Source organism: Xyrauchen texanus, chromosome 7, assembly GCF_025860055.1.
Source record: "Xyrauchen texanus isolate HMW12.3.18 chromosome 7, RBS_HiC_50CHRs, whole genome shotgun sequence".
NCBI classification, from domain to species: domain Eukaryota; kingdom Metazoa; phylum Chordata; class Actinopteri; order Cypriniformes; family Catostomidae; genus Xyrauchen; species Xyrauchen texanus.
The window spans coordinates 1,815,965-1,838,461 of NC_068282.1; the positions used below are offsets into that span (position 1 = coordinate 1,815,965).

Genomic DNA, 22,497 nt, shown 5'->3' on the forward strand with positions numbered 1-22,497 from the left:
TGTACAACATGCATATAGACCTTTAGTGTATTGATCATCCAGGTTTATTATATGATATATGCTGTGAATGAGCATGAAGACCTGAGAAGTGTTTTTGCAAGTGTTTTTAGGTAACTAGCACTATGTAAAACCATTATTTTGACATCAATGTGACATGGAAAGTAACACAACAACTTAGTGAATCGTTGACTTTAGTAATTAATATAAACACAATGCATAAAATGACAATCCCTCCTTTTAATCTCACTATTTGTGACGAATCATGAAACAGGAATTCATTTTTGTTTTTATTACTGTGAGTGTGAATAAGTATATTTATTAAGCATTTATAACATGCAATTTAAAATGCTCACTTTTTGGCAAGTTTTGGATGAACATTTCTCATATGCATGTTGCTATAACTGCATTTAATGTTTTATAATGCGTTTGAAAATTACTTATTAGTCCTTTACAACCCCTTTATAAACCCTTAACAAAGGGAACACACCTTGTAAAGTGTTACTGTAATATGTAATGTAATTACGAAAAGTAATTTTTATTATGGCGAGTATTAATAAGTATATTTATTAAGCATCTATAACATGCAAGTTAAAATGCTCACTTTTTGGCAAGTTTTGGATGAACATTTCTCTTATGCATGTTGCTATAACTGCATATAAATGTTTTATAATGCATTTGTAAATGACTATAGTAATAAACAACCTCTTTATAAACCCTTAACAAAGGGAAAATCACTGTAAAATCTTACCGTAATATGTAACGTAATTGTGAAATGTACTATGACTCTGTATATCAATAATGGATTTATGGAAGCATAATCATATATGTAAAAACATTAATATGGTACTGAATACCCCTGCTTTTCAGATTAGAGTTACCAAACAAGATCAGACTTCGAACAAGTATTTAAATGGTCAAATACTGCTTCATAGTAGTACTGAGAGTAAATGATCGAGCTGGTAATATACTTCGCTTCTGCTGAAAAACATAAAGATATAAGATAAACCAACAAGTTATTAATGCAAATACATGTAAAAATATAAATCCAGCAGCCCTAATGTATAAGTCTGAATGTGGGCTTTTGTATCTGGTCAATATTTGAAGATTTCGGAGGTCTTTTGTGCTGTCGATGAGGTATTGATTTCTCGGGTGTTGTACGATCCAATGGCAAGCACTCAAGACAACAACATATCTTTGTTTCCAATCATCTATTGATGCGGGACTGACACAGACATTCATCAGCGTGCTTTAAATAATGCTCTGGAACAACCTTGTACATTCTGATGGAAAGAGATCTTCTATGTTCTAGGTTCTTCCACAGGAGATCTAAATATGCGACGTTACATAAGGCTTCATACAGAATTCATGTGTAATCTCTAAGGTGAAGTGTTGCGTGCGAGGACCGGCTGAAGTTAGCGTGCTGTCCTAGAACGACCGCACAAGAGAACAGCTTCATTTAAGGTAGTTCAGGTCATCTGCCTCGGCCATTTACTCATTTAGAGACAGATGGGCTCTAGACTCATTCCTGTCAATTAAAGTGTTCTCCTATCCCGTCATGGCGGCATGCACGGTCGCAGCGGCTTTTCTTCTTCTGCATTATTGCGAGTGATTCATTATTTTTATTCTGTATATTCTGAAAATCAAAGCTTGTCGAGATTGATGGAGGCTGGTGAACATCTGCAGTAATGTTCAGAAGCTTAAAGACCTGAGGGGGTGTTCAATTGAAATGCATCCTAAACATTCTATATACTCTCTTTTACACACATTTGCGTATGGGGTAAATTGTCCGATTCATTAGGCAGGTCACAGATGTGAAAAACGCTGCTGTAATAACATTCATTGCTTATTGATTCACCGGCGGCTTCATGCATAATGCATTCATAAATCAATAATACTGAGTTCTCACAGAATAAAAACATTTCCTGCCTTCGGAAGGCTTCTGAAAACAACTTAACGAGACACAACTTGAATCATTTCATCTGTTGTTTATTTTATAATTGGTTAGTTATTACAAATTAGATTTGATCGTTTTTTTTGGGCCTGAAAAACCCCCTCAAAACCATATAAGAGGAACGTCTTCTGGTTCTGACACAACGTAGTGTAGAAATTAAATTGATTTAGTTTTAATAAGAAATGAATTGATTTGACAAACCCAGAGCAGCTTTATCATGTCAGGTGAATAAACAAAGATTTAAGATTTAGTAAAGAATCTAAAAACTCATTAGACATCATTTCAAGCACACAGATGTCAGTTTAGCACATACAAATCCACTGTGACATCACTCTGACATCACTCTGACATCACTGTGAAAGGTCTGTTATTGTGCAACTCAAATATAATATATAACTTAAACGTCATGAGAGAGGTGCTATATGAAGAGAAAAACTGCAGATGCATTCATCCACTTTCAATTTACAGAAAAGCACACACACACGCGCACACACGCGCGCACACACACACGCAGACACACACACACACGCAGACAATCACACACACACACGCAGACACACAGACACTCACACACACATGCAGACACTCACACACACACGCACACACACACACACAGATATATATACACACGCAGACAGACACACACACACACACACACACACACACACACACAGACACGAAAAACACACACACACATGCAGACACACACACACAGACACACACACACACACACACATGCAAACACACACACACACACGCAGACACATGCATGCAAACACACACACGTGCACACACACACACGCAGACACACACATACACGTGCACACACATACACGCGCACACACACACACAATCACTAAAACACACACACATGCAGACACACACACACACACCCACATGCAGACACACACACAAACACACAGACACACACGCAGACACACACAAACACACAACTTTGAATTTACAGAAAAGTGCACACACACACACACACACACACACACACACACACAAACAAACACACACATACACACACACACTCACTCACTTGAACACACACACACTCACTCACTCACACACACACCCACATGGAGACACACACACACACACACACACACACACACATACACACACAGGATGTTCTATGTTATGTCTTTTTGTCTGGGTGGTCGGTGAATATTCCGGATCACACATTTCACCATCCACTCAATGCCCTCATTCACGCCCTGCCTGAAAAAACAAAAACAAAAACAACACAAATTACAAACAGTCCAACAGATAAATAATATATATATATATATATACACATAATTATTAGTTACATTTTTATTGTCATTCCAGACATTATTCATTCTATTATTATTATAATTATTATTATTCAGATATTATTGCCAAATACATTTCAATATTCAAAATATAATTTTTTTTTCGTAATAATTACGCATTAATAAGGCATTTTTCCCACAGTTTATTTTACTAACTTAAAACAAGGAAAAATTACACTTAATTATTATATACACCAACACCAATACCACAATACATTGTAATAAACAGCATTAATTACCTATATATTATTATATTTGATTTACAATAATACAAAAATAAATAAATAAACATGGCGCTGATCACAGCAGAGTTTGTGCTTGAGAGAAACGACCACAAAACTACATCTGGTGAGAAACCTCATTAAGTTTTTACACTGAAACCTGTTGAACTACAGACCTATATTCACTGTGCAGCACATTGAGAATAAATGAGTGCATCTAAAAACTGATAAATGTGTCTTTCAGAGGCTTCATATGGAGTTATGATGAAAATAAGCTGCATTTCAAACTGTTCTGAGATCAGTGCAGACAGACAGCACACTGGAGGTTAAGTCATGCACTAAATAGGGAGCAAGGGAGCATCCTATAGCTCTCCTATAACTGTTCTGAGACCAGTGCAACAAGACAGCACACTGGAGGTTAAGTCATGCACTAAATAGGGAGCAAGGGAGCATCCTATAGCTCTCAATAACTGTTCTGAGACCAGTGCAGATAGACAGCACACTGGAGGTTAAGTCATTCACTAAATAGGGAGCAAGGGAGCATCCTATAGCTCTCAATAACTGTTCTGAGACCAGTGCAGACAGACAGCACACTGGAGGTTAAGTCATGCACTAAATAGGGAGCAAGGGAGCATCCTATAGCTCTCTATAACTGTTCTGAGACCAGTGCAGACAGACAGCACACTGGAGGTTAAGGCATTCACTAAATAGGGAGCAAGGGAGCATCCTATAGCTCTCCTATAACTGTTCTGAGACCAGTGCAGACAGACAGCACACTGGAGGTTAAGTCATGCACTAAATAGGGAGCAAGGGAGCATCCTATAGCTCTCTATAACTGATCTGAGACCAGTGCAGACAGACAGCACACTGGAGGTTAAGTCATGCACTAAATAGGGAGCAAGGGAGCATCCTATAGCTCTCAATAACTGTTGTGAGACCAGTGCAGACAGACAGCACACTGGAGGTTAAGTCGTGCACTAAATAGGGAGCAAGGGAGCATCCTATAGCTCTCTATAACTGTTCTGAGACCAGTGCAGACAGACAGCACACTGGAGGTTAAGTCATGCACTAAATAGGGAGCAAGGGAGCATCCTATAGCTCTCTATAACTGTTCTGAGACCAGTGCAGACAGACAGCACACTGGAGATTAAGTCATGCACTAAATAGGGAGCAAGGGAGCATCCTATAGCTCTCTATAACTGTTCTGAGATCAGTGCAGACAGACAGCACACTGGAGGTTAAGTCATGCACTAAATAGGGAGCAAGGGAGCATCCTATAGCTCTCTATAACTGTTCTGAGACCAGTGCAGACAGACAGCACACTGGAGATTAAGTCATGCACTAAATAGGGAGCAAGGGAGCATCCTATAGCTCTCTATAACTGTTCTGAGACCAGTGCAGACAGACAGCACACTGGAGGTTAAGTCATGCACTAAATAGGGAGCAAGGGAGCATCCTATAGCTCTCTATAACTGTTCTGAGACCAGTGCAGACAGACAGCACACTGGAGGTTAAGCCATGCACTAAATAGGGAGCAAGGGAGCATCCTATAGCTCTCTATAACTGTTTTGAGACCAGTGCAGACAGACAGCACACTGGAGGTTAAGTCGTGCACTAAATAGGGAGCAAGGGAGCATCCTATAGCTCTCTATAACTTTTCTGAGATCAGTGCAGACAGACAGCACACTGGAGGTTAAGTCATGCACTAAATAGGGAGCAAGGGAGCATCCTATAGCTCTCTATAACTGTTCTGAGATCAGTGCAGACAGACAGCACACTGGAGGTTAAGCCATGCACTAAATAGGGAGCAAGGGAGCATCCTATAGCTCTCTATAACTTTTCTGAGATCAGTGCAGACAGATAGCACACTGGAGGTTAAGTCATGCACTAAATAGGGAGCAAGGGAGCATCCTATAGCTCTCTATAACTGTTCTGAGACCAGTGGAGACAGACAGCACACTGGAGGTTAAGTCATGCACTAAATAGGGAGCAAGGGAGCATCCTATAGCTCTCTATAACTGTTCTGAGACCAGTGCAGACAGACAGCACACTGGAGGTTAAGTCATGCACTAAATAGGGAGCAAGGGAGCATCCTATAGCTCTCTATAACTGTTCTGAGACCAGTGCAGACAGACAGCACACTGGAGGTTAAGTCATGCACTAAATAGGGAGCAAGGGAGCATCCTATAGCTCTCAATAACTGTTGTGAGACCAGTGCAGACAGACAGCACACTGGAGGTTAAGCCATGCACTAAATAGGGAGCAAGGGAGCATCCTATAGCTCCCCTATAACTGTTCTGAGACCAGTACAGACAGACAGCACACTGGAGGTTAACTCATGCACTAAATAGGGAGCAAGGGAGCATCCTATAGCTCTCTATAACTTTTCTGAGATCAGTGCAGACAGACAGCACACTGGAGGTTAAGTCGTGCACTAATTAGGGAGCAAGGGAGCATCCTATAGCTCCCCTATAACTGTTCTGAGACCAGTGCAGACAGACAGCACACTGGAGGTTAAGTCATGCACTAAATAGGGAGCAAGGGAGCATCCTATAGCTCTCTATGCAGTTAAGTGCGTTCACTCCTAAAATCTGATCATAAGTTCAGTTTCAGGCTGCAGATGATGTTTGGATCACTCAACATGTTTGACACACACGGGACGATGATCATCAGTTCATAGATTCACCATTTATAAAGGATCATTTTATTTGAACATGGTTGGCAGTGATTGGACGATGCTGGACGTTACTTTGAATCTGAATTAATTATGCTAATTTCCTACCAGGAGCATTTCAGAAGCAGATCGCTGCGAGGCAGCTGTATTGGCGAGATCACGAGATCATCAAACAGCAATAAACTACTTTGCCTCTCCGACGTTGACTTGAACTGTATTTTTTTCCTTGATTTTTGGGCTTCTACAATGGGTATGTTTTTTTTGTCCGGTTTAATTGTATTTTTTGTAGGGTTTTTTGTTGTTATGAATACGATCGGGAGTCTGCACAGGGTGTTTTATTTTGAAATTGACCAAACGTTCTGACTTTACGTGGCTTGGACGTGGCGTCCGTCAAAAATAGACAAGATGCCTATCTTTAGTGAAGCAGAGAGGAGAGCCGCTTCTGGGGCGCTTCTGAAACGCACCGCGGCTTGTCTGGTGGAATCACAAGCATTGACTAGCGTGGCCACGATCAGCTCCGCTGGTTTATAAATGTGTGTTTTAACTGGCGAACCCGCGAGTATTCCCCCTTGTCTTCCGGAAAAGGACAGGAGGAGGGGCTTCTACGACTTGGTTCAACCAATAGCTGGAATCAAGTAGACGCACATATTTACAGAACTAACAAGGTAGTCCAACTTCCTCGCTTACTTTCCTCCAAGCGATGTCAATTTCTTCGTCCGGCCTCTGTACATGTATGACGTTGTGTCGTAGAATTCTGGGTGCCCACACACCGCTACAACAATGATAATATCCATTTTTCCAAATTTCTTCTGCTACTATGCCAGTATGTCAGTGACATCCAGACAATCTCAATGCTGATAGGCTTTCGTGACAAGGCGTCACGCGGATTTATTGCTTGAACTTGCGCGAATGAAGCGATTCCGCGTGTTCGAGTCGCACCATTCGAGTCTCTTCGCATCTTTGCGTTGACTTTGTATGTAATCGCGCCGTGCGAAACGCTCGCTTCACGTAGTATGTGAACGCACCATAACTCAAAAGTAATCAGTAATGTGATTACTTTCCAAATAAATAATTATTAAAGTAATCTGATTACAAATTTATAATGGATTAATATTTTTAAGTAACACTATTTTTTGTTGTTTTCTTCTGTATTTTTCATGACAACTACACTTTATTTCTGTTCTGCACTAAAGGCACTTGTACACAGCAGGGGTTCCATTTCCGTGCAGATCACTGAATAATAAATGAGTTGAAGGAGGTCAGACGTACCCTGATAAAGCACAGCAGGGCTGCACCACACAGTCCCGTTTACCGATTTTAGAAGCGCAGTCACTGAAGGCTGTTTTAATGTCGGGGACAGACAGACGGTCCTGTGGAATAAAAGACAGACATCAATTATTCTACAGCATGCTTTCCACTCTGGTGGTTCTGCTGAGGAAGTTCTGACTGAAGAAGTCTGGTTTGGTAATAAAGAGAAACAGCACCCCCTATAGACTCAAGATATGGGACGCCCTGTCTTATAAGTCCATTGAAGTCATGGCTTCATACCTCGACATCCTGTTTGTTTGCCAGCACAAGCAGAGGAACCCCTTCAAGAGCTTCACTGCTGATCATTTTCTCTAAAAGACGAGAACACAAAATTCAGTTCACATCAGACACCAAAGTATAACCGATCATTTTTCGGCTGGTGGGTTAGTTGCAAAACTCACCGAAAGCCTCCTTTGACTCACCCAACCGCTCCTCATCAGTCGAGTCAATGACATAGATAACGCCATGAGATTCTGCATAGTACTATAACAGGTAAATAGAACAATATATGAGACAAGAATCAACTAGTAGAACCATAAGTAATGACATCATCAGGATTACATTTGGAGAATGTGATGAAATGCATCACCTTATCCCACAGAGACTGTAATTCTTCTTGTCCTCCAAGATCCCAAAACATCAGACGAGCTTTTCCCACATCGATGGTGCCAACTGAGAGGAAATCAAGTCAAATCAACTGCTCTCGTGTGGTTATACCATCATTTATCAACTCCACAGCATATATACTGTACTCACTGTTCAGGCCGACTGTGGTCGTGATCTTTGAAAGGTTCATACCCTTGTAATTTCTGTTGAATCTGGTCTTTGTTTGCTCCAGAAAGGTCTGTACAAGACGTAAACAAATCTCAGGTGAGACGTTGTTTTCAAAAAACAAAATATGGATTTTGGGCATCAAAGTCTTAAAGGGATAGTTCACCCCAAAACCTAAAATTCTCTCATCATCCCAGATGTGTAATACTTTTTTTCCTTCTGCTGAACACAAACGAAGATTGCTAGAAGAGTATCCCAAATCTTACATTTAAAGTGAATGGTGACCAGAACTTCGAATCTCCAAAAACCACATAAAGGCAGCATAAAGGTAACCCAGTGGTTTAATCCACGTCTTCTGAAGTGATATGACAGGTGTGGGTGAGAAACAGATTAATATTACATTTCTTTTTTACTATAAATTATACACCTGCCCAGTAGGTGGCGATATGCATGAAGAATGTGAATCTCAAAAACAAGAAGAATATGAAATTGATATTGGAAATGAATAAAAAGGACTTAAATATTGATCTGTTTCTCACCCACACCTATCATATTGCTTCTGAAGACATGGATTAAACCACTGGAGTCGTATGGATTACTTTTATGCTGCCTTTATGTGCTTTTTGGAGATTCAAAGTTCTGGTCACCATTCACTTGCATTGTAAGGACCTACAGGGCTGAAATATTCTTCTAAAAATCTTCATTTGCGTTCAACAGAGGAAAGAAAATCAAACACATCTGGGATGGCATGAGGGTGAGTAAATGATGAGAGAATTTTCATTTTTGGGGGGAACTGTCCCTTTAAACCCTTGAGAGTTGTTAATCTAGGCAGCAATGTTGGACATGAGATGAACGAGTTTTACCGTTTTCCCCGCATTGTCCAATCCGAGGATCAGGACGCAGTACTCGTCCTTTTGAAATATGTATTTATACAGACCCGACAATAAAGTGTACATCCTCGATTCAAGATTATTTACCAGCTATCATCACAAACTCAAAACACTGCCCACAGTTAGCTAAGCTTTAATGTTCACTGCCTCCAAACTGCACAACATGAACATTAAACACGAACGACCTAGTGACGATTACAACACACAACACTTTACGAAAACAATAAGTATGATATATTTTCAGGAGACTGCAGTTTGCAGTGTTGTAAAGCCCATGTTGGCAGCATCAGATGATAAACACTTCCTCGGAAGTTGCTGGTATATATGTGGTGCATTTTGGGAGTTGTCGTTTATTTTGAGAGTCGTCGCGCAAGTGTGACGTCATTCATCCATTTAAGTACAACAACAACAAAAGCAAGAAAGACTAATGAGGCATTTCTTTAATTTATTGCATTTTTTGTTCTCATGTTACCACTGGCATAATTAATGTACGGAAGCTCAAAGAGGTCTTGCGTTATTATTATTATTATTCTGTCTAGTGTTCTCGTGATCTCGACATAACAAAGGTTGTTTTCTCGTGATCATGACGTCATTTTCTCGTGATCTCGGCATAACAAAAAGTTGTTTTCAATATGTTTGATTTAGGCTATGTGAAAGGTGACTGGTTTAGAAGTCTCTTGGTGAATATTTGTGAATATTTTATAACCAAAGTGTAATTAATTAACATAATTTTATATTTACATGTTACAATACATTTTACTTTTCTGCCAAGGACCACTCATTGTCCTTCATACCTTGTAATAAACTTTGAATTGTAAATCATGTAGGTCAATTAAAACGGTCAGTTAAAAAATTAAAGGCAAAAACAACGTTATGTCGAGATCACGAGAAAACGAGACAAAAATAATAATAACGCATGTCCTCTTTGAGCTTCCGTACTTTGTTTATATACATTTATTGTCTTCAATTTTAAGTTGTGTGCGTTTGTATGAACCTTATATTTAAGAATTTAAAAAAGCATACATTTAATGGTGTAAAATGAGAGTTAAAAGAAAAGTTAGAAGTAAATATAACATATATGACATAATAATTTATACATTTACTACATAGGGAATTTTGTTTCTACCCGGTATTATAAAAGTATATACCATGCTAACAATCTTTGGATAGTAATAACATGTGTTTTTTGTTTTGTTTGTTTTTTATAGACATGATACCATGGTAATAACATGGTATATTTATTTATGTTTTTTGCTTTTTTTTTTTTGGTATCATTGTGATAACATGTTTTTATTATTATTATTATTTACATGATAACTTTTTTTTTTTTTTTTTTTTTTTTTTAACACAGCAATAACAGGTTTATTTATTTATTGACACATGGTAATGTGTTTTTTGTCTGTTTGTTTTTTTGGTCATGGTACCATGGTAATAACATGTTTTATTTCTTTCCTACTTACTTATATAATATTATGGCACACCTTCCTTGGTCTAGAGGTATGGGAAGGTGGGTAACAAATGTTTTGGAGACAGTGCAAGAGTGACCCTGTCTCCAGGTCCCAGACAACAACACGTGATTTAGCAACAAAAAAAAAAAAGAATTTTGTGGGATAAACAGATAAACTTCAGGAGTGGAACCAGCCAAAATAACAAACAAAAGGCATTCTTCCTAAAGGGTTTAGAGTTATGGGCCTCTTGTACTCTCCATTTCTGGGCTGAGCCAATCATAGATGATGAACAGCAGGTGGGTCTCATTTTCCTGCTTATTTTTTTTTTTTTTTACATTTTAGAAACTTTTTTTTTTTTTTTTTTGGACATGATAACTTTTTTTTTTGGTGCAAATTAATAACATGTTTTTGACACATGGCAATAACATGTTTCTTTTTTCTTTCGTTTTTTTGGCTATAGTACCATGGCAATAACGTGCCTTTAAAAAAAAATTGTTTTGTAACATGGTACCATTGGTGATAATATGTTTTATTCATTTAATTTCTTTTTATTATTATCTATTTATTTGTTTGTTTGTTTTTTGTTGGTACCATGGTGATAATGTTTTTATTTAAAAAAGAAATTTGAAATTGTAATAATCTTTTTTTGGGACATTGTGCCATGGTGACATATCATTGATACAGTAACATTGTATCCTTACGTGGCACTTGGAATACCATGTACCATAAATACCATGGCAATATGGTCATCATTGTACACATTTATGGTATTAGCATCTGACACCATCCCATCATGAATGAGACCCTTATCATACTTTTGTAAGGGGTGTATTTCTTTATTTGTATTTTATTATTCCCCCCCAATGACAAAAATGATAATTAAAGGTAAATGTAAAGGTAAAGGCAAAGTACGGGATATGATCATTAATAATACATTTATATCAGACAAAACTAGTTTCCATCTACAAGTCTAATGGAACTTCAACAGGTAAAAACACTTTAACTGAATTAAGACCAAAAGAAGATATTTTAACAAAACACCTTTTCGACACACGTCCTATTCTACATGCAAGTATAGTAATCATTTAGTTGTGATGTGGGCTAGACCGGGTCTTTTGGGGGTTTTCCACTGCACGGTACAACTCGACTCGACTTGACTGCTCACTTTTTGGGGGTTTTACACTGTGGATGGTACCTGGTACTTTTTTTATTACCACCTCGGTCGATGTTCCAAGCGAGACCAGCCGATACTAAATGTGACGTTGTGGCAGGGCGGAGGGTCGTGATTATACACACCCGGTCCCTCATCAGGCCAATTAAGCCTCCGAGAGGGATAAAGGCCGATGGCAGACGGTGGTGCGACGAGAGAGAGATAGTTTACGGACATGTCCGTCATGTGTGTGTTTGTCTTTTCTGTTTAAGTTTAATATTAAAATATTATTTACATCGTCAAGCCGGTTCTCGCCTCCTTCTTTCCATGGAACCCCTTTACACTGGTGCCGAAGCCCGGGAAGGAGTCCTCGACACTGCCGTCCACCCAGGGGAGCGCCGGTACCATCCACTGGGGGAGGGAGTAAACCGACCACCCGGACACGGTGAATGGCCGCCGTCCGCGAGGCGAGTGGGGACTGGACTCCCCGACTGCCTGGAGCAATGGAGTCGCTGCCAGGGGCGGAGGAGAGCCCTGCCATCCCCCAGAAACACGGAGGGGTCGGAGGAAAACTGCTGTCCGTGAGGGGAGGAGGGAAGTGTTCCCTGACCGCCTGGAGTGGTAGGGCTACTGCCAGGAGCGGAGGAGTGTCCCCACAAGTCACCGAGAACGTGGAGGGACGTTTTGACCGCCGGGGGTCGTGAGTCTGACTCCGGTCCGCCCGTGGAGAAGTGGCTGTCGTCCGCCTGAGAGGGTGGAGGAGTGATCGAGGACCATGCGGCGGTGTATCGGAGAACCGGCGTGTAGGTGTGTTTGTCTTTTCTGTTTAAGTTTAATATTAAAATATTATTTACATTGTCAAGCCAGTTCTTGCTTCCTCCTTTCCATTGAACCCCTTTACAGACGTCAAAACCCTGCAGATCACTGATTGGTCAGAGAGAATCGTCACTACCAGCGTCACTGGATTTGCAACACGGGACATAAACCCACTAGTTTTAAAGTTAGCTACAGCGATAGCAGTATCATTTGTTCAAGCTACTTTCGAATTGTGAAAAGAAATGGCTGTGCGCAAAACCACGGCGTGGTCAATAAACAAGGTGCAGACGTTCCTCTCATTAGCGACGAACGAAACGACGTGAAACGAAAAGGTCTTTCAGGAAGTGTCTCAGCTGTTGGCTGCACACGGCTTCCACCGGACCTACCAACAGGGTAGGGAAAAGTACAAAAACTTAAGTGACTACAGAACCTTCAAGGAAAAGTGGAAGTGGTTCGACCAAATGGACGCTATCTAGACCGGCGAGCAATGGGAGGCGCGCATGCGCTGGACTCGGCCACGGCGTTGTTGGAGTCCACGATGGTGGATGGTACATTTTGTTACGTTAACTCTATACTCTGCTCTATATAAGCTTCACTTTATTTAGTTGAGCAGCTACTGGAAAGCTTCTTAACCAACCAGACAATTTAACTGTTACACTTGAGTAAAATCACCATGCAACAACTGCTTTATACAGCACAATGAGCTAGTTGCTAATAGCTAGCACTTGTGTTATTGTTTATGGTTAGTAATGTTTGTGTTGTGTTTAAGGTGATGTCACGGCAGTAGAGGCGGCGGAACTATGATGATCAGCCTATAATCCCGCCCACGTTGAGGCGGCACTAAACAGCAGTGGAAAAGCAAACTCAGAAAAGTAAAGCGAGCAGAGTCGAGTCGAGCCGTAACGTGCCGTGGAAAAGTACCATTTGACTTCAGTGGTTATAATTACTTTTTCATCATAATGATTATTAAAACATTTCAGCCCACCATGGAGGGAAGAACAGTCCTACGATACCCAGAATACACACCAAAATAAACATCCACAAGAAGATCCGATCAATGACCATGGCCACATACTTCCACTCTTCCCTCACCTGAAATAGAAAAACACAACGACTTTGGTCATACAATAATGAAGCAATGGCAAATGGCTTTTAATGACTATTGAAGTTCCCAGCATACTGGCCTTTATTTGAAGTTTATTTACTTAAAGCCAATTTTTACTTGCATTTGGCGACTGAACGGGATTAAACAACACCAGAAAACCTACAGATAAATCTGCATGCTCTGCACGGAGGTAGTCAGCGATGTATTGCACTCCCTCAATGGCTTGCAGCATAGCATTAGTTGGCGCGATTTGTAGATTTTCCTCTGTGTCAGTCAATTTGCCGGATTTGGTAGCTAACAAACTCTCTTGCATCACATTCAATTTACCACCTGCCACATCGAATTGTTCCTCAGCCACAAAGGGGAATTGAAATACAGAAGACCTCCGTTGATTTTGTTGAAGCCCCTCTTGAAGACAACAGTACTGGATGCTCCGCGAACGATAGCGTTTGCTAGCATTCGAAGGCTTCCGCTCTCGTTCCCCATGTCCATATTGCACACTTAGTGAGCGGGTCTTTTCCTTGCCCTGTAGCTTCTCTTCAGAAGCCTTTGGGGAATTTGAGAAGAGTGTACCTGGAGGACCTAAAGTCCCAAAAGAGCAACAGCTATGGGAAGTCTGGAGAGGTGGAAACTTTTCTGGATACTTGACAAGTATACGTGAACATGGAGAATGAACCAAGTTGTCGTCCCAAACTGAAGGAGTGCTGCTCGTTCGCTTCTTCTGCTGAGAGTCAATGCTCTTCCTACACTTCTGCAATACAGGGGGGCGCTTGATGAAAAGGAATCTCGGAATTACGTCCAGGAAGAACTTACGGATCCAACCGGGCATGGAATGCGTCTGAGGTGACCTATGGTGCACATTGAGCACGAAAACAGTGATAGTAATGGAAAGTGTGACGAATATCATCGTAAAGAGCAGGTATTCGCCAATCAACGGAATCACCAGTGACGTAGACGGAATGATTTCCGTGATAAGCAACAGGAAGACGGTTAGAGAAAGGAGAACGGAGCTACTCATGGTCACCTTCTCGCCGCAGTCAGACGGAAGGTAGAAGACCAGCACAGTCAAACAGGAAATGAGTAAACATGGCACGATGAGGTTTATCGTGTAGAACAGTGGCAGTCTTTTGATGATGAAGGAGTAGGTAATATCGGGGTACACCTCCGAGCAACACTCATACTTCTTGAGGTTGTAGGTGCCCACGGCACTGGTGATCACCCATTCTCCGCTCTCCCAGTAGTCCAACTTATCCACGTTGTCATCCATAGAGATCAGGTCGATCTTGCTGCGGTCGTAGGTCCAGGAGCCGAACTTCATGGTGCAGTTCTGCTGGTCAAAAGGGAAGAAGGTGACGTCAATGCAGCAAGAGCTCTTGTAGATGGTCGGAGGGACCCAGGTGACTTGTCCGTTAAAGAACAGGTGAGCCTTGGTCAGGTGTGTCACGGTGAAATCTCCATCCGCACTAAGGAAAGACAGTATTAATGTCAATTCTGATGCATTTTTGTACTTTTTGTCTTGTTTTCTAGTAAAATTCTTAAAACAAGATACACTGACAGTCAAAAGTTTGGAATAATGTACAGATTTTGCTCTAATGCAAAGAAATTGGTACTTTTATTCAGCAAAGTGGCATTCAGCTGATCACAATGTATAGTCAATGCAATGTAATGGCAACTTCTTAAACTAGTTCAAAGAGTTCACATCATAAAATCCTCCATGTGTAGCAATGACAGCTTTGCAGATCCTTGTTATTCTATCTGTCAGTTTGTACAGATACTCAGGTGACCTTTCAACCCACACTTCCTGTAGCACTTGACCTTTCACCCCACACTTCCTGTAGCACATTACCTTTCACCCCAGACTTCCTGTAGCACTTGACCTTTCACCCCACACTTCCTGTAGCACTTGACCTTTCACCCCACAATTCGTATAGCACTTGACCTTTCACCCCACACTTCCTGTAGCACTTGACCTTTCACCCCACACTTCCTGTAGCACTTGACCTTTCACCCCAGACTTCCTGTAGCACATGACCTTTCACCCCACACTTCCTGTAGCACTTGACCTTTCACCCCACACTTCCTGTAGCACTTGACCTTTCACCCCACACTTCCTGTAGCACATGACCTTTCACCCCAGACTTCCTGTAGCACTTGACCTTTCACCCCACACTTCCTGTAGCACATGACCTTTCACCCCACACTTCCTGTAGCACTTGACCTTTCACCCCACACTTCCTGTAGCACATGACCTTTCACCCCAGACTTCCTGTAGCACTTGACCTTTCACCCCTCACTTCCTGTAGCACCTTTACTGTTGTACATGAAACTGGTGTTGAGCGGGTAGAATTCAATGAAGCTGTCAGCGGAGGACATGTGAGGCGTTTATTTCTCAAACTAGAGACTCTGATGTAAGGTGTTGGAGTGATGATCTATCTATCTATCTAGATCTGATAAAAAATGACTTTTTTCAAATAGTGATGGGGCTGTTTTTTACATCAGTAATGTCCTGATTATACTTTGTGATCAGTTGAATCATGAATGCCACTTTAGTGAATTAAAGTACCACTTTCTTTCCGAAACAGCAAAATCTGTCCATTATTACAAACTTTTGGCTGCCGGTGTACATACACTTGAGAAGCACAATGGCTTATAGTTGCTTATAATTTGTCTCTAACAAACTTAATAAATGTTATGCTTATAACAAGACAAAATATTTGCAAATGGACAGGTAATAAAACAAAACATGATTCAAATGGAAAACAAGTTTATTTTTCTTACCTATTGGGCAAATAGTTATTTCTTGTTTTATGCATTAACTCTACCAAATTTTGTTAGCTTCTCTGAAAGTTTAACATTTTTTGCATTATCAAGTATTCTGCATTACAGTGTTGTTTGTTAGTTACTAAAAGTAATGATGCTACTAACTACTACAGCTACTAACAAACTGTTCGGATGGATGATTTTTAATGAACTGGAAATCTCTTATAATATTACATAATCTTTTTAATCTATTTAAATAGTTTTGTCTCAGTTATACTGACTGCTGTATTTATTAGTGTAAATGTATCCAGTCAAATTAACATAATTGAGATTCTTATGTTTATAATGCAATGATGAAAACTGCTCTTCTCTAAAACAATGTTAAATAAAATGTATTGTTTTATATTTGAACAGAAAATGCCCTTTTATTAGCTTCAATATAGTTAGTTAGTACCTTGTATTGTAGCAATTTGTTTGGAAGCCCTGACAAAATACCAATAGGTGAAGCATATTTTTTTTTAGGTGTCTTAATGCCTTCCTGAGCCTGTGTCCTAAATGTTTTTTCTAGCAAATTGTTTTTTATTCTGTTTTTTTCTCTCTCTAGAAACAACACGTGATAATTTTCTTTTATTTTTGTATTTTTATTTTATTTTTTTTTACTATGAAAAAAATTATCTGAAGATTTTTTATTCTATTTTCTCTCTTCCTAATTTTTATCTCTCTCTTCAAAAAGTCAACAAATAGTGGCACCTGGTGGCCAAGGTTGGTACCGCATGCATTTATTTTATTTTTTTAAGAGAGAGAAAAAAAAAAAAGTACTTTCAAAGAAAAAAAGTGTGTATTTATTTATTGTAGGACATTGTAGGACATAGGCTCAGATTTGAAGACATGCCGAAAAAAAATACAGCAGCCCTGAACCGCAAGGTGAAAAAAAAAAAAAATAGAAAAAGAAATTAATTAGACAAAATCTGAGCGTAACTATTTTACACTGAGTAGTTTGACAAACTACAGTTTCAAACTAGCTTCTGCAGCATTTTATCACCTTCCACAAAAAACTAATTCATAGTTCATGTTTCCAATAGAGCATATAACCAATAGTATGATGCCCCCTTGTGGAGCTTTTAGTCACTGCACCCTTATGAATCAGGTGTATTGTATTAGACAATGTACTTGTTATACAGCACTATATCTGGTTTCCATATAAACTGTGCCGGTATCCTCATAGCCGTGACGTTATCATAATCTTCGGGGTTCCAGCGGAGTCTGTAATCGTGCCATTCCTGATAGCATCAGCAGGAGAGAAACATGGTGATTTAAGGAGCATTCGGGATGAGTCAGAGAACAGAACGATGTTTAAGAGAAAGAAAATTGCTCACTTGTTTCACCCACACATTTGTGGTCATCCTCTGATTTTTTTCATCCTGTTGGGAGGCATAAAATAACCGTGCGACAAGTTCAACCACAGATGTTTAAGCATAATCACAGTGTAATGATGTTTGGATATTATGTTGATGATCTTATAGCAATGATTGTACCACATCAATGAGCTGAGCGATGGACAGTCCGAACCGGACGAGCACCACATCACTGACGTTCTCAACCGGACGGGCCAGTTTACTGTATCCTGTGAAGAGAGACCGCAGCAGTCTGTCCTCAGCCGGAACGTTACCGGAACTCACTCGAGAGAAAGAGAAAACCTTTAGTCGATACTTCAGTAAAACATATCTGAGATCAAGTCTGGTGAGCTGTGAATGAACAATCTCTAAGCAACATCATTTACAATCATCGTTTGTATTTTGGGGCATGTGGATGTCTACAGGTTGGTATTCCGAATCCCAGTTATGGAATTCTCTACTTTATTATGTTATCTTCTAATGCACTCCTTTAGCCTTTCACATTACAATGAAACAAGACAATTTGTCTGATCATGTTTTCTTTGCTTTTATTATTATTATCATTATTATTTTTAAATTTGCAAAGCTACTGTTCCTTTCTTTGTCTCGTTGACTTTCAGTGCAGTCTTCATGCTGGAGTCAGCTGGGTGTCCAATATAATATAAGCCTCCATTATATATATTATTTATTATTTTGTAAGTGCACTGTAACTACTGGTAATTGCCATTTTGAGAGTCAACCGTGTGCGCACAGTCATTCGCAACATGTATTGCGTCTATTTGGCAAAGTGAATTTTGAAAAGCCGTTCACTTATCTCCCAAAAATTGGTTTAACATCCTGAGACCCCGCGTCCACATGCGTGGACATTATGTGTTGGCTTCCCTATAGGCTATGTGTAACGGGGTTGTAATATTCATAATATGAATAATTCAGTTCACTAAAATCCCTCTGATATTTTGGAGATTATTTTCTTGTTTTGTTTATGCAATCTTGTTATTTTGACAAAGAACTGTTTTTGGGACATTTGTTTTGTCTCGGTGCTGGTAGACGCCATTTTTGGATCTGCGCGCTTCTCTCACAGTTCGCTTTATGCACGCTGGGGAGAGGAGGTATAAACGATGCGTTTACATCCTGAAGATGTACTGAACTTTTGATGTTTTACACAGGTCACCCCATGCAAGCTGAGGAAAGAGTGAAACAGATCAATAAACCTCCTTTGGTTAATCAGAAGTGGCAGTTGTCCGACCTCTTTTTCATACACAACGCAGAACGGGTAATAGCAGTTAGGAGTAGACCGGTTACATATGCATCATTTAATTTCATTTAAACCAACTGATCTCTGTTGCTGTCAATAAAAGGTTCAACTTGCGCTACACCGGGTCACCAGTCGAAACAACATGGCGCTGATCACAGCGGAGTTTGTCTTTAGAGAGAAACGCCGACAAAACTACATCTGGTGAGAAACCTAATTACGTTTTTACACTGAAACCTGTTTGAGTCAAAAGATTAGAGTGTCTAGTTTCATCCGATACGCCATTTTTAAGATTTGAGCAATTTATCGCAAAACGGTGCGCTGATAAACACAATGACCACGTATGTGGACTGCAGGCTAATTTTCATTAAAATATCCAATATTTACCGTTCATTATCACATTGAGAAAAAATGTTGATTTCAGAGTCTTTATATGGAGTTAGGATGTAAATAAGGTGCATTTCAAACTGTTCTGAGACCAGTGCAGACAGACAGCACACTGGAGTCATGCACTAAATAGGGAGCAAGGGAGCATCCTATAGCACTCCTATAACTGTTCTGAGATCAGTGCAGACAGACAGCACACTGGAGGTTAAGTCATGCACTAAATAGGGAGCAAGGGAGCATCCTATATCTCTCCTATAACTGTTCTGAGATCAGTGCAGAGAGACAGCACACTGGAGGTTAAGTCATGCACTAAATAGGGAGCAAGGGAGCATCCTATATCTCTCCTATAACTGTTCTGAGACCAGTGCAGACAGACAGCACACTGGAGATTAAGTCATGCACTAAATAGGGAGCAAGGGAGCATCCTATAGCACTCCTATAACTGTTCTGAGACCAGTGCAGACAGACAGCACACTGGAGGTTAAGTCATGCACTAAACAGGGAGCAAGGGAGCATCCTATAGCTCTCCTATAACTGTTCTGAGACCAGTGCAGACAGACAGCACACTGGAGGTTAAGTCATGCACTAAACAGGGAGCAAGGGAGCATCCTATAGCTCTCCTATAACTGTTCTGAGACCAGTGCAGACAGACAGCACACTGGAGATTAAGTCATGCACTAAACAGGGAGCAAGGGAGCATCCTATAGCTCTCTATAACTGTTCTGAGACCAGTGCAGACAGACAGCACACTGGAGATTAAGTCATGCACTAAATAGGGAGCAAGGGAGCATCCTATAGCACTCCTATAACTGTTCTGAGACCAGTGCAGACAGACAGCACACTGGAGGTTAAGTCATGCACTAAACAGGGAGCAAGGGAGCATCCTATAGCTCTCCTATAAAAGTTTTATATTGAATATAAAATAATCAACACTCCTGGACACATATTAAACTATTTGATAAAAAAATAAATAATCTAAATTCAAATTTCATAACTTAGTTCCGCTGTCCACATCTGACAAAACATTTTTTTTTGTTTGTTTATGTGCTACTAGTTATGAATAAAAAAAGACATCATTACCACTATTAATTACATTAATAAATTAATATTTTTGTACCAATAATTGTAAAGAACAATTATCAGAACATTATGGTTATATATTATTTGTTCTACTGAATTTAATTTATTCTGAACATAAATAAATAAACAGGATGATTTAAAAAAAATATATATATTTTTTTACCGTGTACAGTAATAATTTTTTTCAACATTACAGTAACTTTTTTTTTGCATTTTGCATGCAAATAAGACCTTATTTAGCTTTTTTTTAAAAATGCAAATCCATCCTAAGACTTTTCAACATGAATATATATTATAGTCTAGATGCACTGATGCTTGCATGTGATGTGTATCCTCTGAAGACGCTGTACGTTACCTTGAGAAGGATGAAACAGCAGAAAGGACAAAGCATACAAGCTGCTGAGAGTCGGCATGATCGAGCACTGCTGTTTTTAAAGCTTGACAGCATCTAACAGGTCTTACACACAGTGTCCTTGATGTCTTATATCACTTTCTTTGTCCTAAAAACTTCCAAAAGTATTTTCTTTGTAGTGCAGTTTCTCCCTCGACACCCAGAACGTTAAAAATCGATGTTTCCACACTTTTAGTAGAGTTACGATCCAACAGGGCTGCCTCTTGCCAGAGTTTACCACCGTTTGAAGTATTAATCCATCACATCTACACATCTATCTTTATGCTTAATGTTCTCTTTGGTTCCACAGAGCTGGACTTGACCGGCAGAAAACCTCCCTCCTCTCGAGTTCCCTGAAGGAACAGCACTGTCTTTCTCTCAGACAGAATAAGAGCACTCAGCTTTCATTGAATGCATGTGGGACCCTCGACCCTTCAGGCTCACATTTCTGTGTATGTGACTCTATTCACACTGAACACATTAGCTCGTCTGCATTCAACATCTTCACTAATGTCACACAGAGCTTGATAGCATTCATCATCATGGTTGAAATGACCTCACAGGTTTGATCTTGACATGCAGGTCATGCTAAAGGTCATTTCTGCTGCTAGTTAGGGTTTATTGGCATGCACATAATCCTTCTGCATAGATACATGTATTATGTCAGAGGCTTCTAAAGGACTCGCCCAGTCAAGACTTCAGACTTCTTCAGACATTCATGTCCCGTCAGACATTTATGCATCAATTCACTCATCATGTTTACCTTTTCCTGTGGCATGATTAATGGCACGTTGCACCAGCAGCCTCGGAGACACCGGTTCTGATCCCATGAAGAAATTGCATTCACATAGTCAATTATGAGCATGATTCGGAGGTTGTAATTTCCTTTTAAGGTTATATTAGAGTTTAGGGTAAGAGTTAATAAAATAGGTATTGCATTAGATCATTTACAATTAAAAACAACTCGCCTTTGGCGCCACACGGACTCAAGTTCTCAAGAGCATATGTGCATTCAACAACACTTCCAGCTTCGGCCACTGGGGGCAGTAAGCAAAGACCGATTTCAGCTCAGAATCTTTCGACCTACTGTCGCCGACTGCGTACGGTGGTGCGAGAGAGAGAGAGAGAGAGCGCTTACGGGCAGCTGTCCGACTTATATGTGTGTTTGTGTCTATTGGTTTAAGTTCTTAATTAAATATAATTTATATTGTCAAGCCGGTTCTCGCCTCCTCCTTTCCATTAATCCCTTAAGTGGAGTCCTCGCCACTACCATCCACCCCAATGGACCAGCCGCAACCATCTGCCGGGGGACGGAGGAGCCCGGTCCGCCTGAGAGCGGTCGGACGGCCGCTGACAGTGAGGGGAGAAGGGGCTCCTAGCCGACCACCTGGAGCGGTCAGGGCCACTGCAAGGGGCGGGCGGAGACCCCTACCAGCCACTAAACATGGCGGGGATAAAGGTGCGTACACACTGCCAGCGACATCGTGCGCGACAGCGACTCCATCCCATTCATTTTCAATGAGACCACAGCCACTTCTTGCTGTTAGCAATTTTCCAGTGCTCTATGATATGTCTCT

The 22,497-nt window shown here is 40.3% G+C and overlaps 2 protein-coding genes across 2 annotated transcripts; both read right to left on the reverse strand.

Annotated features, from left to right (window-relative positions):
* Positions 1-1,970: 1,970 nt before the first annotated feature.
* Positions 1,971-9,449, reverse strand: LOC127646477 (ADP-ribosylation factor-related protein 1-like). Its single transcript, XM_052130172.1, has 7 exons — positions 9,111-9,449; positions 8,233-8,320; positions 8,066-8,148; positions 7,878-7,959; positions 7,717-7,787; positions 7,438-7,538; positions 1,971-3,178 (listed from the first exon to the last, which is right to left on the reverse strand). The coding sequence occupies exons 1-7, from the start codon at positions 9,201-9,203 to the stop codon at positions 3,091-3,093; spliced, it is 606 nt and encodes a 201-aa protein (XP_051986132.1). The 5' UTR covers positions 9,204-9,449; the 3' UTR covers positions 1,971-3,090.
* Positions 9,450-11,425: 1,976 nt separating this feature from the next.
* LOC127646474 (neuronal acetylcholine receptor subunit alpha-4) lies at positions 11,426-18,107 on the reverse strand. Its single transcript, XM_052130169.1, has 5 exons — positions 17,952-18,107; positions 17,793-17,837; positions 17,587-17,696; positions 13,820-15,119; positions 11,426-13,643 (listed from the first exon to the last, which is right to left on the reverse strand). Exons 2-5 carry the CDS (start codon positions 17,817-17,819, stop codon positions 13,518-13,520), a joined length of 1,563 nt encoding a protein of 520 aa, XP_051986129.1. The 5' UTR covers positions 17,820-17,837; positions 17,952-18,107; the 3' UTR covers positions 11,426-13,517.
* Between the last annotated feature and the right edge of the window lie 4,390 nt (positions 18,108-22,497).

Coding starts and splice junctions, on each gene's coding strand:
- LOC127646474 (XM_052130169.1), bottom strand. CDS start 17,819: ATGACCACAAATGTGTGGGTGAAACAA. Junction 17,697..17,792: donor CAAATGTGTGGGTGAAACAA/GTGAGCAATTTT, acceptor TGATGCTATCAG/GAATGGCACGATTACAGACT. Junction 15,120..17,586: donor GATATAGTGCTGTATAACAA/GTACATTGTCTA, acceptor GTCTTTCCTTAG/TGCGGATGGAGATTTCACCG.
- LOC127646477 (XM_052130172.1), bottom strand. CDS start 9,203: ATGTACACTTTATTGTCGGGTCTGTATAAATACATATTTCAAAAGGAC. Junction 7,960..8,065: donor TACAGTCTCTGTGGGATAAG/GTGATGCATTTC, acceptor TACCTGTTATAG/TACTATGCAGAATCTCATGG. Junction 7,539..7,716: donor CAAACAAACAGGATGTCGAG/GTATGAAGCCAT, acceptor TTTATTCCACAG/GACCGTCTGTCTGTCCCCGA.